Below are 17,040 nucleotides of genomic sequence, written 5' to 3'. Positions count from 1 at the left end.
AAATGAAAACCACACATTATATAGAAATAGTCATTACATTTACATTTAAGTCATTTAGCAGACGCTCTTATCCAGAGCGACTTACAAATTGGTGCATTCACCTTATGACATCCAGTGGAACAGCCACTTTACAATAGTGCATCTAGATCTTTTAAGGGGGGGGGGGGGGGGCAGAAGGATTGCTTTATCCTATCCTAGGTATTCCTTGAAGAGGTGGGGTTTCAGGTGTCTCCGGAAGGTGGTGATTGACTCCGCTGTCCTGGCGTCGTGAGGGAGTTTGTTCCACCATTGGGGTGCCAGAGCAGCGAACAGTTTTGACTGGGCTGAGCGGGAACTGTACTTCCTCAGTGGTAGGGAGGCGAGCAGGCCAGAGGTGGATGAACGCAGTGCCCTTGTTTGGGTGTAGGGCCTGATCAGAGCCTGAAGGTACTGAGGTGCCGTTCCCCTCACAGCTCCGTAGGCAAGCACCATGGTCTTGTAGCGGATGCGAGCTTCAACTGGAAGCCAGTGGAGAGAGCGGAGGAGCGGGGTGACGTGAGAGAACTTGGGAAGGTTGAACACCAGACGGGCTGCGGCGTTCTGGATGAGTTGTAGGGGTTTAATGGCACAGGCAGGGAGCCCAGCCAACAGCGAGTTGCAGTAATCCAGACGGGAGATGACAAGTGCCTGGATTAGGACCTGCGCCGCTTCCTGTGTGAGGCAGGGTCGTACTCTGCGGATGTTGTAGAGCATGAACCTACAGGAACGGGCCACCACCTTGATGTTAGTTGAGAACGACAGGGTGTTGTCCAGGATCACGCCAAGGTTCTTAGCGCTCTGGGAGGAGGACACAATGGAGTTGTCAACCGTGATGGCGAGATCATGGAACGGGCAGTCCTTCCCCGGGAGGAAGAGCAGCTCCGTCTTGCCGAGGTTCAGCTTGAGGTGGTGATCCGTCATCCACACTGATATGTCTGCCAGACATGCAGAGATGCGATTCGCCACCTGGTCATCAGAAGGGGGAAAGGAGAAGATTAATTGTGTGTCGTCTGCATAGCAATGATAGGAGAGACCATGTGAGGTTATGACAGAGCCAAGTGACTTGGTGTATAGCGAGAATAGGAGAGGGCCTAGAACAGAGCCCTGGGGGACACCAGTGGTGAGAGCGCGTGGTGAGGAGACAGATTCTCGCCACGCCACCTGGTAGGAGCGACCTGTCAGATAGGACGCAATCCAAGCGTGGGCCGCGCCGGAGATGCCCAACTCGGAGAGGGTGGAGAGGAGGGTGGAGAGGAGGTCATGTCTTCTTTGGTTGTGTACAAGGATACACCACATTACTGCAGCCTTCCTACTCACCAAGGCTCTGTGTTAAGGACACTTAGCAGCCTGCTACTGTGTGCTCTGCTGCAGTCCCGTTTCTACCAGTCTCTGTATCAAAAATCAAATCAAATGTTATTTGTCACATGAGCCAAATACAACAGGTATAGATAGACCTTACAGTGAAATGCTCGCTTACAAGCCCTTAACCAGCAATGCAGTTCTAAGAAAAATAAGTGTTAGAAAGTATTTCCCAAAATAAAGTCAAGAGATTCTTCAAAGTAGCCACCCTTTCTTTGCCTTGATGACAGCTTTGCACACTCTTGGCATTATCTCAAATCAAATCAAAATAAAACAACTACCTTATACATACAAATACACACAAATGTAAAGGGATGGATAAGAATATGTACATATAAATATATGGATGAAAAATGGCGTGCGGCATAGGCAAGATGCAGTAGATGGTGTAGAATACAGTATATACATATGAGATGAGTAATGTAGATAATGTAAACATTATTAAAGTGCCATTATTTAAAGTGACTAGTGATACCTCTATGTAAACATGATTAAAGTGGCGTTATTTAAAGGGACTAGTGTTGGAAAAGTATTCCACATGAAGCTGGTTGAGAGAATGCCAAGAGTGTGTAAAGCTGTCATAAAGGCAAAGGGTGGCTACATTGAAGAATCTCAAATATAAAATATATTTTGATTTGTTTAACGCTTTTTTGGTTACTACATGATTCCATATGATATGTGTTATTTCATAGTGTTGATGTCTTCACTATTATTCTACAATGTAGAAAATAGTAAAAATAAAGAAAAACCCTAGAATGAGTAGGTGTGACCAAACTTTTTACTGGTCCTTTAAGTCAGGAGGCGGGGGTGTAGCTATGGTAACTAGTGAGCTGAGATAAGGCGGGGCTTTACCTAGCAGAAACTTGTAGATGACCTGGAACCAATGATTTTGGCGATGAGTATGAAGCGATGGCCAGCCAACGAGAGCGTACAGGTCGCAGTGGTGGGTAATATATGGGGCTTTGGTGACAAAACGGATGGCAATGTGATAGACTGCATCCAATTTGTTGAGTAGAGTGTTGGAGGCTATTTTATAGATGACATAGCCGAAGTCGAGGATCGGTAGGATGGTAAGTTTTATGGGGGTGTGTTTGGCAGCATGAATGAAGGATGCTTTGTTGCGAAATAGGAAGCCGATTCTACATTTAATTTGGAGATGTTTAATGTGAGTCTGGAAGGAGAGTTTACAGTCTAACCAGACACCTAGGTATTTGTAGTTGTCCACATATTCCACACAGGGTTTTTGTCCTGGGACAGATCTGTCAGGGACACCCTCTATAACAGGGCTCTTTCCAAAGGTTGATAACAAGTGGCCTGAAAGTTACTGGCCAGGTCGCAGTTGTAAATGAAAACTTATTCTCAACTGGCCTATAAATGTGAAATTAAAAAATATATATATTTTTTTTTTAACTGTAAAATGTTTTCCTTGGATTGATACAATTTATTTAAGTCAAAGTTAATGAGCATCAGGTACTCACTGGAATTATGTCTGCATTGAACCAATGTTAGAAAACTTAGAAAAAAAAACATTCACCTTCTTCTAATCAATTTGAGTTATGAAATGTTTGAAATAAAATATACAGTCTTACATAAATGACATCAGGTTTAGCAGTATTTTCCCCCAGGACTTTGAACTAGCATGACTTGAACTGATCTTTAATGAATGTACAATTTTACCGTCTGTAAACTATAAAACTATCATCCATTGTCTTGTCAGCAAAGTCAATCTCCAAAAAAACTGGGTTATCTTACAAAGGACCAACATTGATCTTTGTGACACTGATGAGGCAGAGAAATAAACATTCAGAAACACTATTTTGTCTTTTATTCTTTCTTCAATGATATACAAATTAAAACATCACATTACATAGCAATATTCATGTGTTCTTTGGTTGTGTACAAGGATACACCACACTATTGTAGCCTTCCTACTCACCAAAGCTCTGTGTTAAGGACACTTAGCAGCCTGCTACTATGTGCTCTGCTGCAGTCCCGCTTCTACCAGTCTCTGTATCATCTTACACTGGGCATGTCTCAAAAGACAAATGTGGCTTCTGCTCCTTGTTCCGTTTCCTTTGTCCACAATGAGAAAGACACGGACATATAGATGAAAGCTAAGCTAGGCTTCTGTCATATTGTTACATATTTGCTATTACGTCTTTTCAGATCAGTGCAGTTGAGGTAGAGAATACGAGGGGAGGAGGCAACTTTAGACTATTGAGATGTGCCCAGTTTACTATGATTGAATGTGACAACAGTGTCAATATTTAGCTATACTGTACATAAACACAGTACAGCCATCTTAGTTCTTACTATGGAGATAGACAGACACTTATAAAACACATAAAACAGAACCATTGTGTTGTCATTAGTTGCTATTGAAAATAACATTACAAATCAAGACAAAAGAACCGACTATAAGAAATGCACAATGGTTTAGTTGATGTTTCTTAATCTCAATGTCCTGTATGTGTGTGAGCTGTGTGCTTTAGGTTTGTGTGATGGGTCCAAGACTTTACTAAATCCTATTCACATTTCAAATTAATGTTGAAAAAAAATTGAAATACCAATCCATTATAGCTCTACTGGAATTCTCCCTTTCAAAACATGTTGAAAACATGTAACAAACAAAACCAGGGTTGTGGTTACAAAATAACTCAAATCAACATAAAAACAAACCAAAAAAACAAATGAAGAAGAGAGATGTGCCGTGTGTATCTGACGTGAGTATGACCAGTGTGTTAGAAAATAATGTTACGGAAAGTAAGACTACTGCAAATCCCTATCAAACACAATAAGACAACCCTGCTACCAGTGACTCCCATAGTACAGGCCTCTACGGACCATCACAGGTGAGTTAAACAGGACAGGTGAATAGGAGGGTAAGATTCCTCCAGGGGAGAGGGAGAACCAGGCCTCAGGAGAGAGGGGAGCATCTCAGTCGTGCACCCCGTGCAGGGTGAGGGTTAGTGGGGGTTGAGTGGGCTCAATGGCCCTGCATGTCAGCAGTGCCGGGAGGTTGTCCGGCTGTAGTGCTTAGGTACTGCCAGCTGAGGGCGGCGAGGATCATGGCAGCGGAGAGGTACATGGGGGAGAGGTGGGCAGTCCGGGAGGCCAGGGTGGCTTGGGAGAGAGTCCTCTCCTGGATCACACCCAGGATAAACAGGGTTTTGTCCCGGGATGGATCTGTCAAGGACACCCTCTGTAGCATCTGGAGAGAGAGAGAAAAATAAAGAGCGAGAGAGATCAGAAAACTCACCCAAAGACCACACACACACACACACACACACACACACACACACACACACACACACACACACACACACACACACACACACACACACACACACACACACACACACACACACACACACACACACACACACACCTCCTGGCTGTATTGGGCCATGATGCTTTGCACGGCACCCATGTTGGTGGCTTGCATCATGAGGGTGACGGCCTGACCCTTCCTGATTTTCACCACGCCTTGGAATACCTGAGGGTTGTTGTAACAGGCTGAGAGGGTCGCTATCGCCATCACCTGGACATTATTGAGACATACAGTACAGCAAAATGAAATGCTTCCTGAGGATCCTGACTCAAACAACCAGGAATGAAAAGTGAAAACGTGTTGAAATGAAATGCATCTAGAAGCTTTCTCCGGTGGGAATGTACATTTCAATGGTAGCATTTACCTGTGGTATGGCGCAGAAGTTGAAGACGCTCTGGTTGCGTAGGCGTGCCAGATAGGTGATGACATCAGGGACGTGGCGCAGGGCGTCTGTCACCAGCAGGTTGAGACAGGACAGGGCTGAGGTCAGCTGGTCAGGCTCTGCCAGGTCCTCCAGACGACATGCAAACTGACTCCATGCCTACAGCGGGACATGCAACACACACATTAACTACACACACCCTATTAATGACACATACAGTGCACACACACACACAGTGTAGTTACCTCTTGTGGCCAGAAGGCCCTCGCCACCTGTATATCCTCCAGGTAGTCTCTGATGATGTTGGTCTTCTGGAGGAACAGGCCCATGGAGTTGGCCAACTCTGTGTCTTTGCCCACCTCGGGGTCCTCCAGCTGGGAGGCAGAGAACAGCTGGGACAGACCTATACCCACCAGCCCTGCCACATAGTGGCAGTACTGCACAGGGGGTAATGTTAATACACATGTATTTAACAGTCAAAAATCTATTACAGACTGGTGTGATGTGAAGAAATCAGTGGGTTTAAGTGACTTTCATGTAGCATCAAGCTATTTGTCATTTGACACACATCAGGCTACCACTAGGTTATAGCGACACACATCAGGCTACCACTAGGTTATAGCGACACACATCAGGCTACCACTAGGTTATAGCGACACACATCAGGCTACCACTAGGTTATAGCGACACACATCAGGCTACCACTAGGTTATAGCGACACACATCAGGCTACCACTAGGTTATAGCGACACACATCAGGCTACCACTAGGTTATAGCGACACACATCAGGCTACCACTAGGTTATAGCGACACACATCAGGCTACCACTCGGTTATAGCGACACACATCAGACTACCACTAGGTTATAGTGATGGGGGGAGAATATATATTTTTCAATTATACAGTTACATATCAGGACATTATTTTTGACAATATATCGTATTCTATCGTTTTGACAATATCACAATATTATTTTTGAGCTTGTTGGCTGTACCTGCACCAAAACTCCAGTATTTTTCCTTCATAGTTTGTTCTCCATCTTCTTTTTAAATAAGGAGCAAATCGGTTTTAGCACTTTTATTTCCATGACTGATCAAAACTTGTTTTCTAATGCTTCCTCGTCTCTGCAGCAGACATATGGTGAGCAATGTTTGGAACATCGAATCGCAATTAATCACAGTATCGAATTGCAATACATATTGCATCACCACCTACGTACGGTAATAATATTGTATCGTGATGTCCCTGGCAATTCCCAGCTCTACTAGGTTATTAACCAGCAAATGTGGAGCCGTTAGTCTAACACGTGTATAATGCTTGCCTAACATTAAGGTAACATTTACCTGGTCCCACTCCTTCATAGAGCCCACTTTCTTCTCCAGAAAGTCAGCCATTCCAACTCCCATGCGGTGGCAGATATCCGATATCACATCCTGGTATGCCTGACCCAGGTTCCTGAACTCCAAGGAAATCTGAACAGAAAATAGATTCATTTAAATACACACACATAGCATGATGACAGATAACCATTGTATGATGTCTGCTACATATTTCATTGTCATGACAGTGTTATGCAATCCGTATGTAAACAAAGGCAGGCCCATTCCACCTGACTGGCATGTAGCCCTGTCAATCACCCTTCAGACCTCTGTTCATCCAACCAATCAGGGAGCTTTGATGCACTGCAGGAAAACGGCTCCGCTCACATCTAGTTAGTGCATGTTTTTCCATTGCAAAAGAAGAAGCAAATAGTTGAGTTGCTGACAGACTGTCACATGCTGTTCCTAACTGAATTGTTGTCCATCCATTGACAAGTAAGTGTTGGAAATGCTATTGGGTGTAATATACACTGATTTTACAAAACATTAAGAACAGCTGCTCTTTCCATTAAAGACTGACCAGGTGAACTCAGGTGAAAGCTATGATCCCTTATTGATGTTACTTAAATCCACTTTAATCAGTGTAGATGAAGGGGAGGAGACGGGTTAAAGAAGGATTTTTGAGCCTTCAGACAATTAAGACATGGATTGTGTATGTGTGCCATTTAGAGGGATAATAGGCAAGACAAAAGATTTAAGTGCCTTTGAACGGAGTATGGTAGTAGGTGCCAGGCACACCGGTTTGAGTGTGTCAAGGTCTGCAACGCTGCTGGGTTTTTCACACTCAACAGTTCAAGAATGTGTATCAAGAGTGGTCTACCACTCAAAGGACATCCAGCCATCTTGACATAACTGTGGGAAGGATTGGAGTCAACATCGGCCAGCATCCCTGTGGAACGCTCTAGACACCTTGTAGAGTCCATGCCCTGTCGAATCGAGGCTGTTCTGAGGACAAAAGGGGGAGGTGCAACTTAATATTAGAAAGGTGTTCATAATGTTTGGTATACTCAGTGTAAGTGAGTTATGGTTACCTTATCGTGTAACTGTGAAGATAAGATACAGTGTTGTTTGCGAGCCTTCACCTTACGCTAGCTCTACTATATGTTTGGATTAGAAGAATGTTTGTAGGTACCCCGTGCATGCTATTTTCTATCAGTGTGGTTATCATTGCTATGTGTTTTTGTAGAATGCCAATATGTCTAGCAGTATGTATTAGCAGTATGTATTGTTGGTATGCTATCGCTGCAATGCTTATAGCCTACATACCGCTGTAGTGATTTGCACATGTCAGTATAGAGATTCTGGAAGCATAGCATCTAGAAGGTTCCGGTCCCTTCTGGGCACCCACGCATGCGCAGTGATTATTTATGATAGTGCCACCAGAGGCCTGCTAAATAAGATTTAGCTCTAGGGTGTAAATATCCCTGTTAATACCATTGCATTCACCAATATGCTTATATTAAGGGCTCCCGATTGGCACAGAGGTCTATGGTACTGCATCTCAGTGCAAGAGGCATCACTGCAGTCCCTGGTTCGAATCCAGGCTGCATCACATCCAGCAGTGATTGGGAGTCCCATAGGGCGGTGTACAATTGGCCCAGCGTTGTCCAGGTTTGGCCGGGGTAGGTTGTCATTGCAAATAAGAATTTGTTCTTAACTGACTTGTCTAGTTAAATAATATATATATATATAAAATGTAATGTTTACAGTCTCTCTGCATTGCTAGTAGATTTGTATATTATTGCACATGTATTTATCTTAGTATCTTATAATATGTCCTCATGATTGTATTGTTCCTCCCTTTTTAGAACCACGTAAAATACCTCAAATGGAAGCAGATGTGTCCACATGTGTGTGGTGGTGACAAAGTGTACAGTAATGTGCCTCAACATAATATTCTAACCCGACAACACTATAGTGGGCAGATCTAACTGAATCAGTTTGAAGTAACTAGCGGGTGAGGAGTCAGAAGCCAACCACTCAGACGAGCTTGCGATAGTTTTTACATGTTCCTAGTTCTCGGCGGATTTAGCGACCAACAGATGTTTACACTTTATGTAGGGTTATATAGTACGCAGTAGTGTCAGCGGTTCCACTGACCGTGGGGAAGTCCTCCAGGACCTGCCTGTCCTTCTCGTGGCTCTCAGTGAAGCACCAGTTGGCCTGGTAAAGGTATGTGTGGAAGTCATTCAGCATGGGCACCTTCTTCTCCAGGGGGATGGTCATATCATCTTCCACCGTGTCAAGGGCTCGTAGGACCAGGTAGAAGATACACACCGCATGCCTGGACAAAAAGAAGGGACAGGGGAAGAATTTATTTATTTAAAAAGGTTAGGACCTGCTCACTGAAAACCTAACTGTTACAGAGTGAGCAGGCAAGGGCTGACACCAACCCTGGGCATTCAGGAAGGCGCTGGCAGACACCAATATTGAACTTTAATGTAACACTTGACATGTGATGTTTGGTATGATGCTTAATAAATTTTACTGTGGGGACTCGTGTGTAAACTAGCTACTGTAGGTCCTCTGTGTAGGGAAACTGCATGCCATTTGAATTATTTAAAAAACCTGTAAGCAACCTTCCGGAACACACACACTTTGCTCTTAAAACCAGCTGTGTCACTTCTGTACACTGAACGGTGGGATTAGACAATGTACAACTGGCTGCAATACAAGCAGTTTACATTGAATTCCACCGCCAAAAAATCAGTTCAGTTACCACAGGCCTGCCCTACAACTGGCCTACAGCTTGTGCACTTGCAGTCTATACTGTATGCTTGTCACTTGAAGTTTAGGCTATTTTACTGTCATATCAAAATATGTTTGTTTTTAAGCCCTAAAGAGGTAAGGAAGTGAACTCAAGGTCAAAACTGATTACTGACCATATGTTCCAGGGTCAATAATAAAAAATAACCTAAAATTCTCCAAGTTCCAATATCTAATTTTGTCTGGCATGTGCCAAAGTGCTGCCATTCAGCTGTCATGGTTCCTTACTTCGACAGGCTGGAGAGACACCTCTTACTAGGGACGTCAAAGGTTCAGGTTGCTGCACAGGCACCCTTTTTGTTTTTACACTGCTGCTACTCTCTGTTTATTATCTATGCATAGTCACTTTACCCCTACCTACATGTACATATTACCTCAACTACCTTGACTAAGCTGTACCCCTGCACATTGACTCCCTACCAGTACCCCATTATTGTTATTGTGTTACTTTTTAAACAATTTATTTAGTAAATATTTTCTTAACTGCATTGTTGGTTAAGGCCTTGTAAGTAAGAATTTCATGATATTCGTTGTATTCGGCACGTGACAAATAAAAATGTATTTGATTCGAAGCTCTAGTCTAGAGCGCCCAATGAAATTATGTTTAGGAGTATTTTTAAACTCGCTCTATAGTTAAAGTAGTAAGAAATATATGTAATTATTGTAAAAATCTATGACTGTGCTTAATTTACTATCATCCTAACTTAAAATATTCAATTAGTTTGACATGTTGAATTATTTTATATTACGCTGATTCCCTATGGTGGACAGACGTGTTACTATATTACACAGACAAACATTTTCACCACACAATATTTACAGGAAATACACATCCTTTTCACCTAGGATTGGTGATGATAGTGTAAATGTTTATAGTAATCACAATTACGCAAAATTGATTGCTTAAAACAGACCAATATCTTTGCTTTAGTACCAGTGTTTTTGTCATATGCGCCTGTTGGTGGCAGGTCTTACCCTGTGTTCATAACCAATTGGGAAGGTCGAATTTACCACATACACTTGGGAAAAATTCACTTCAATGCCACTCCAACTGGTAATTACTGGTGGGACACTCAACTATCATCCCCGAGCTTCGACTTCTCCCACATGCTGACCTCTCACGTCACCTACTAAGGAAATGACCTCGATTACAGCATTTTCGTCAGTTCAATGCAACAATAAACATATTTATAAAAGGCAATCTATTAATATGGTTTTTGAACACTATAATAGGAGCATGATAGCTGTACTTTTATTTATAGTTGATGCAGTTTGTTGGCCATTAGCCAATCGCCGTTTCTCAACGAGATCAAAACATGTGAATGCATCCAACTGGTATTCATGACTTCACAACTACTAATATCTACCTTCCCACTTAGTTATGAACGCAGCATTAGAACGTGCCTGTCATTTTCCAGACCACGGTGGGAAGAAAAATGTGGGGGCTCCTACAAAAAACATCTAGGGCCTCAATACCACACGGATTTTAGGGTCACACGATCACAGAAATGTGTGCCAAACCCTGTCACTATTCAGAAATTGTTGTGAGAATATGACTTTTCCTACTAGTTCACGTCGGAAAATCATTCTCTCATCGATTTCTAAATAGCAACAGGGGTCATTTGACTTTCAAATCCGTGTGTGGTATTAAGGCTAGAGACGTTTGCAGGAAGAGCCCCAGAATTGTTTCTCATCATCGTGGTTCCATTGATTTCAATACAAATAGATGTGAGTGATTCATTTGTGTTGAAAATGTTAGGACCGGCACACTGAAAACCTAACTGTTACAAAGTGATCAAGCAAAGGCTGACACCAATCCCGGCATTCGGGAAAGGGCTGACACCAATATTGACCTTTAATGTAACACTTGACATGTGATGTACAGTATGGTATGAAGCTTCATTTTACTGCAGGGACTCATGTCTCAACAAAGTGTGAACTAGCTACTGTTGGTCCTATGTGTAGGGAAACTTCATGCCATTTGAATGACAGCTGTAAAAACCGGTAAGCAACCTTTCGGGAACACGCACAAATACACAATTTGTACTTAAAACCAGCTATGCCACTTCTGTAAACTGAATGGTGGGAATAAAATAGACACAGTGCTGCTGCAGGGGAATATGGCTGGCTGTAATATAATTATAAGCAGTTACATTGAATTCCCCGCAAGCAAATCAGTTCAGTCACAGTAGTGCCCTACAACTTGTCTACAGCTTGTGCACTTGGCTATACATATGCCACTTTGTAGGCTAGTTTAGACTACTTTTCTGTCATATTAAAATCAGTTTCTTTTCCAGATTTAAAATGGGTAAATAAGCGAACTCAAGGTCAAAACTGACCATTTTTCCAGGATCAATAATAATACCCTAAAATCCTCCCAAGGTCCAATAGCCTATCACATTTTTGTCGTGTATTTGTCAAAGTGCTGACATTCAGCTGTCATGGTTCCTTGTTTACTTCGACATGCTGGAGACACACCCCTTACCTGCATGGTTGGAGAGCAAAGTTGGCAAGGTTATGCAAACTTACCGTAACTCTCCGTCTAGCGCCTGGATAACAGCGGCGAAACTGCGACTGGTCTGGTTCAGATAGAGGTAGCATGTCCGCAGGCTCTCACTCATGGATTCCTGGCAAGAGAAACAGAGAAACACGGGGTGTCGGTAAGCGCCTACTGTCCGCAAAGCGCTGGGGCGGGCGGCCCAACATCCCTCCTGCACGCCCCTCTCGCCCAGCCGTCCCCCGGAGAGAAGGGACCGTGAAGCGGGTCCAGGGCTCCGTGGGGTGACGCAGAGAGATCGCTTGAACACCGTGAGAGAAACCGGACACTTGCAGCAAGCTCCGGCCATATGAGGAAAATGGACGCTCAGCCTTCCATGAGCAATTTAGACAACATTGTTGGCTATCCAATTATTAATATCCGTGGTATTCATTCGTGCGCGCAGTTCAGCAGAGGACATGGCGTGTTACTCTGTAGCGGGGTGAAAACTTTAGGAAGTTATAGACTTTGCAGGGCGGGGTCAGTCGGTGATCTTTAAACAAGTCTCACGGCCTAAGTCTCACGGCCTATACAGTCTCCAGACCAGAGTAATAAATCCATCCACATACCTCGAAGAATTTGTCCACGGGCGCACCCATTGAGCGCAGCAGTAGGCTGTGATGCAGTTTGACATCGGAGCCCCTCCCACTTCAGTCATAACACAGCAATGTTTTCTGCAAGAGCAAGCAGCACCCCCCACCCCCCCAACAACATGTAACACACTATACGCCATGTTTGCTAAACATTGGACACAGACCTATCAATTCCCCCAAATAATGACCATGCACATTATTCACACATAACTAAACGTTTTATTGTGTAAGCCTATGTGTTTCTCTCTGCAATCGTAATTTGAATTGCGTAGGTTTATATGGCCAACCCACTGACGCATAAGAAGTTGCTTGCCTACAATTTCCTCTAACAATTTTCTCAACATTGCAAAACGCATGAACATGGGGAAATGTTGAGCTGACTGACAGATGATGCTGTACTGTCATCTAGTGGCAGACAGTAGCAAAAACAAAGGGGTTATATTATGCCAGGGTTCCCCAAAGGGGTTATATTATGCCAGGGTTCCCCAAAGGGGTTATATTATGCCAGGGTTCCCCAAAGGGGTTATATTATGCCAGGGTTTCCCAACTGGCGGCCCGCGGGCCTGATTTTATTTGGCCCCCAAGCTTTCTGAGCAAAATACATTTTATATATATATGTATATAAAAGGATTATATTGTTGGACATAAAATACTGTAAAAACACCAGCAAATCAGCTCCAAGTGATTTCAATTTTGGAAACCTGTTCCAAAGTATTCCCACGCATAATAGAGAGATAAACAGTATGGGATCATATACAAATGTAAGCAAGGTTTGAAATGATTGTGTTCTAGTTAAATATTATATCCGTTTGGGCGTCTTGCGGTCAATTTGCAGTTTACAAATGATTTGTAATTATGTTCTGGACACTGACCATCCACTCAAGAAAAAATCGTCCAGCGGCAGAATCTAGTTGATAATCCCTGCATTATGCCCATCGTGGACTGGCAGACTGCTCTGAACTCAGACGCACACCATCGTGCACTAGCCAGGGGAAGCCACCACGCGCTTTCACATGTAACTGGACTCTTGATTCAAGAATATCGCCCCCCTTTAATTGACACCTGAAGTGTCTTATTTCAAAGCTAGCTCTCGTCTTAAAATACTCTCTGTTTGGCTATAACGTTATGATAGTGTCATTCATCCATCATAAAGGGAAATCCTACTGGACATTCACAGTGGTGTAAAGTACTTACGTAAAAATACTTTAAAGTCCGGGTTAGGTTTGACCGGGGCCGTCATTGTCAATAAGAATGTGTTCTTAACTGACTTGCCTAGTTAAATAAAGGTTCAATAAAATAAATACAGGTTTTTGGGGGTATCTGTACTTTACTCTTTATATTTTGACAACTTTTACTTTACTTCAAAATTCTGTACTTTTTATGTACATTTTCCCTGAAACACAGAAGTACTCGTTACATTTTGAATGCTTAGCAGGACAGAAAATGGTCCAATTTGCACACATATCAAGAGAACATCCCTAGTCAACCCTACTGCCTCTGATCTAGCAGACTCACGAAACACAAATGCTTTGTTTGTAAATGATGTCTGAGTGTTGCAGTGTGACCCTGGATATCCGTATATTTAAAAAATGGTGCTGTCTGGTTTGCTTAATATAAGGATTTATTTTATTTTTTTGCTTTTACTTTTGATACTTAAGTATATTTAAAACCAAATACTTATAGATTTTTACTCAAGTACTATTTTACTGGGTGACTTTTACGTGAGTCATTTTCTATTAAGGTAATTATACCTTAAACCTTTTCCACCACTGGACATTCAACTATCCTCATTTCAGGTCAAAGCGGTGTTTAAAGTGTCGGAAATCAGCCATTACCCGCGCCGTCAAACAAACACGCGCACAGCATCTGCTCCCGGAATGAACCCACAAAGGCTATTATATAACGCAAATCCCAGCCATTAAGTCAATGGTTATCCTTCTCTCTGAACTGCGCATCTATTATTTATTCTAGGCCAACACAATACAAACATAGAGTTAGAATAGGCTACCCTTCTAGTTCATTCAGGTAGTTAGTTGACTAGGTAACCTATTACTGTTACTACTGTACCATTGCTCCTGTAGAATGTGTATACGCATTTGATGAAGCTGGAAGCATTGTTGTGTAGAAAATGCAAGTGGGCCAATGTTGAAGGGATGCATGGATACAGACTGGCACTGTTAGCGCGCACATTATGTTGTGTAGGTCTATGCTATTCCTAAATGTATACCAAACGACAATAGCGAGTCGTGCCTTGGCCTAGGTTACAGGTAGGCAATACTCAAAGGGGTTTAGAGCAGATAGCTACTCACATAGTCCAACTTGGGCATCACAGTGCGACAGCCCCCCATTTTAAACTTGAACAGGTTGAATATTTCCTCCGGGTGTCCTAACGATTTTACGATATCCATGTTTTATCTTTTGACCACAGGTACGCCGATGATGCTTTCTTGTATCGTGTGCTTATTCCACCCAAGTGCGCGTAAAACCTGGCAATATTTTCTCCATTCAAACGTTGAGCCGCTGAGCTATAGAGCAGCCGGCCCCCTTCTACCGAAAAAAAGTCGTCAGATCGAATGACGCCTGTGATTGGTCAGAAAATCATGGGCTCAGTGCCCATCGACCAGTGGATGACTAGAGCGGCTGGTGTGACGTCCCGCCCCGGCCGTGTTTCTCCAAACTGAGGCATCTGATTGGATGATACGTTGTTTAACGCGAGAGACCATCCGGACGGAGTGAGACAGATACTGTTGTTATGTCACACTGTACATCACCAGTTTTAATTACAAAAAAATATTATGTTATTCTGAGGCCAAGTCAACAGTAGCCCATGTCCTACATTTTAGGCAAATTTATTTATTATAATTAATTTATCAACATTCCCTTTTTGTACATATGATGGGATAGTTTTCATAAAGTAGACTGGCATGACTTGTGTGTATGCTTGTGAGGTTGTGCATTTGTGTGTGTGTGTGTGTGTGTGTGTGTGTGTGTGTGTGTGTGTGTGTGTGTGTGTGTGTGTGTGTGTGTGTGTGTGTGTGTGTGTGTGTGTGTGTGTGTGTGTGTGTGTGTGTGTAATAAAGCTACTGTATATGTGTTGCACATTTTTTCCATTAGAAGAAAACAGAAAACACAAAAAAGTTTTCAGATTTACACTTGTACAGTAAAGCCTATTGCTCCCGGAACTGGGGCAGGGGAATGGCTAAGCTCTGCTTTTCTAAATAGCCTACAGATCAGTGAGCTACACCAGCAGATTCACTACAATTTAGTGGATCAACCTAAAATATACCTTTCACCTGAAGGCCTTGAATCCTCCTCCCTGTCTCTCTCTCCTCCCCCTCTTTCTCTTCTCTCTTCTTCTTCTTCTTCTCTCCCTCTCTTGATTCAATTCAATTCAAGGGGCTTTACTGGCATGTGAAAGATATGTTTACATAGCCAAGGATAGTGAAATGGATCAACAAAAGTGAAATAAACAATACAAAGTGAACAGAAAATATTACAAACACACAAGTATCAAAAGAATAAAGACATTTCACATGTCGAATTATGTCTACATATTTGTCACACCCTGATCTGTTTCACCTGTCTTTGTGCTTGTCTCCACCCCCCTCCAGGTGTCGCCCATCTTTCCCATTTTGACCATTCTGCCTGCCTTGACCCTGAGCCTGCCCGCCGTTCTGTACCTTGTCACCCCACCCTGGATTATTGACCTCTGCCTGCCCTGACCCCGAGACTGCCTGCCGTTCTGTACCTTACGGACTCTGATCTGGATTACTGACTTCTGCCTTGACCTGTCGTTTTTGCCTGCCCCCTGTTATTGTAAGAAACTTTTGTTTCTTTGACACTGTCTGCATCTGGAACTTTTCCTGAAACTTGATAATATACAGTGTTGTAATGATGCGCAAATAGTTCAAGTACAAAAGGGAAAACAAATAAACCTCAATATGGGTAGTATTTACAATGGTGTTTGTTCTTCACTTGTTGCCCTTTTCTTGTGACAACAGGTCACAAATCTTGCAGCTGTGATAGTACACTGTGGTATTTAACCCAATAGATATGGGGGTTTATCAAAATTGGATTTGTTTTCAAATTATTTGTGGTTCTGTGTAATCTGAGGGAAATATGTGTCTCTAATATCGTCTTACATTTGGCAGGAGCTTAAGAAGTGCAGCTCAGTTTCCACCTCATTTTGTGGGCAGTGTGCACATAGCCTGTCTTCTCTTTAGAGCCTTTCTCAATAGCAAGGCTGAGCTCACTGAGTCTGTACATAGTCAAAGCTTTCCTTCATTTTGGGGCAGTCACAGTGGTAAGGTATTCTGCCACTGTGTACTCTCTGTTTAGGGCCAAATAGCATTCTCGTTTGCTGTTTTTTGTTGTTAATTCTTTCCAATGTGTCAAGTAATTATCTTTTTGTTTTCTCATGATTTGGTTGGGTTTAATTGTGTTGTTGTCCTGGGGCTTTGTGGGGGCTGTTTGTGTTTGTAAACAGAGCCCCGGGACCAGCTTGCTTAGGTGACTCTTCTCCAGGTTCCTTTCTATGTAGTTCAGGGGCGAAAATCTGATATCAACCTTGGAGGGGACAATTACATGAAATTTTCTCAGGAGCAATTCCTGAGGGGGACACCAAAAGTAGTGCTGTAACACATAGACTATGTTGTAATATGTTAAATGTATATTG

At 42.8% G+C, this 17,040-nt stretch overlaps 1 protein-coding gene across 3 annotated transcripts; it reads right to left on the bottom strand.

The window, feature by feature from the left end:
• Window positions 1–3,187: 3,187 nt before the first annotated feature.
• On the bottom strand, window positions 3,188–14,898 carry fdft1 (farnesyl-diphosphate farnesyltransferase 1). 3 transcript variants are annotated; one of them, XM_055885143.1, is made up of 8 exons: window positions 14,675–14,898; window positions 11,766–11,863; window positions 8,571–8,754; window positions 6,435–6,563; window positions 5,336–5,527; window positions 5,073–5,249; window positions 4,766–4,918; window positions 3,188–4,588 (listed from the first exon to the last, which is right to left on the bottom strand). In XM_055885143.1, the coding sequence occupies exons 1-8, from the start codon at window positions 14,771–14,773 to the stop codon at window positions 4,364–4,366; spliced, it is 1,257 nt and encodes a 418-aa protein (XP_055741118.1). In that variant the 5' UTR covers window positions 14,774–14,898; the 3' UTR covers window positions 3,188–4,363. The 3 variants fall into 3 exon arrangements, with proteins under 3 accessions (XP_055741118.1, XP_055741117.1, XP_055741116.1); XM_055885142.1 differs by lacking the exon at window positions 14,675–14,898 and adding an exon at window positions 14,433–14,642; XM_055885141.1 differs by lacking the exon at window positions 14,675–14,898 and having other exon boundaries at window positions 11,766–12,421.
• Window positions 14,899–17,040: the final 2,142 nt, after the last annotated feature.

The sequence above is a fragment of the Salvelinus fontinalis genome, chromosome 27, assembly GCF_029448725.1.
Source record: "Salvelinus fontinalis isolate EN_2023a chromosome 27, ASM2944872v1, whole genome shotgun sequence".
NCBI classification, from domain to species: domain Eukaryota; kingdom Metazoa; phylum Chordata; class Actinopteri; order Salmoniformes; family Salmonidae; genus Salvelinus; species Salvelinus fontinalis.
This window is presented reverse-complemented; position numbering and strand designations above follow the sequence as displayed.

Excerpts from the sequence above, each read along its gene's own strand:
- fdft1 (XM_055885141.1), bottom strand. The coding sequence starts at position 12,082 with ATGGCCGGAGCTTGCTGCAAGTGTCCGGTTTCTCTCACGGTGTTCAAG. Across the intron at positions 4,919-5,072 it reads ACTTCTGCGCCATACCACAG|GTGATGGCGATAGCGACCCT; the intron begins GTAAATGCTACC and ends AATAATGTCCAG. Across the intron at positions 4,589-4,765 it reads TGGCCCAATACAGCCAGGAG|ATGCTACAGAGGGTGTCCTT; the intron begins GTGTGTGTGTGT and ends CTCTCTCTCCAG.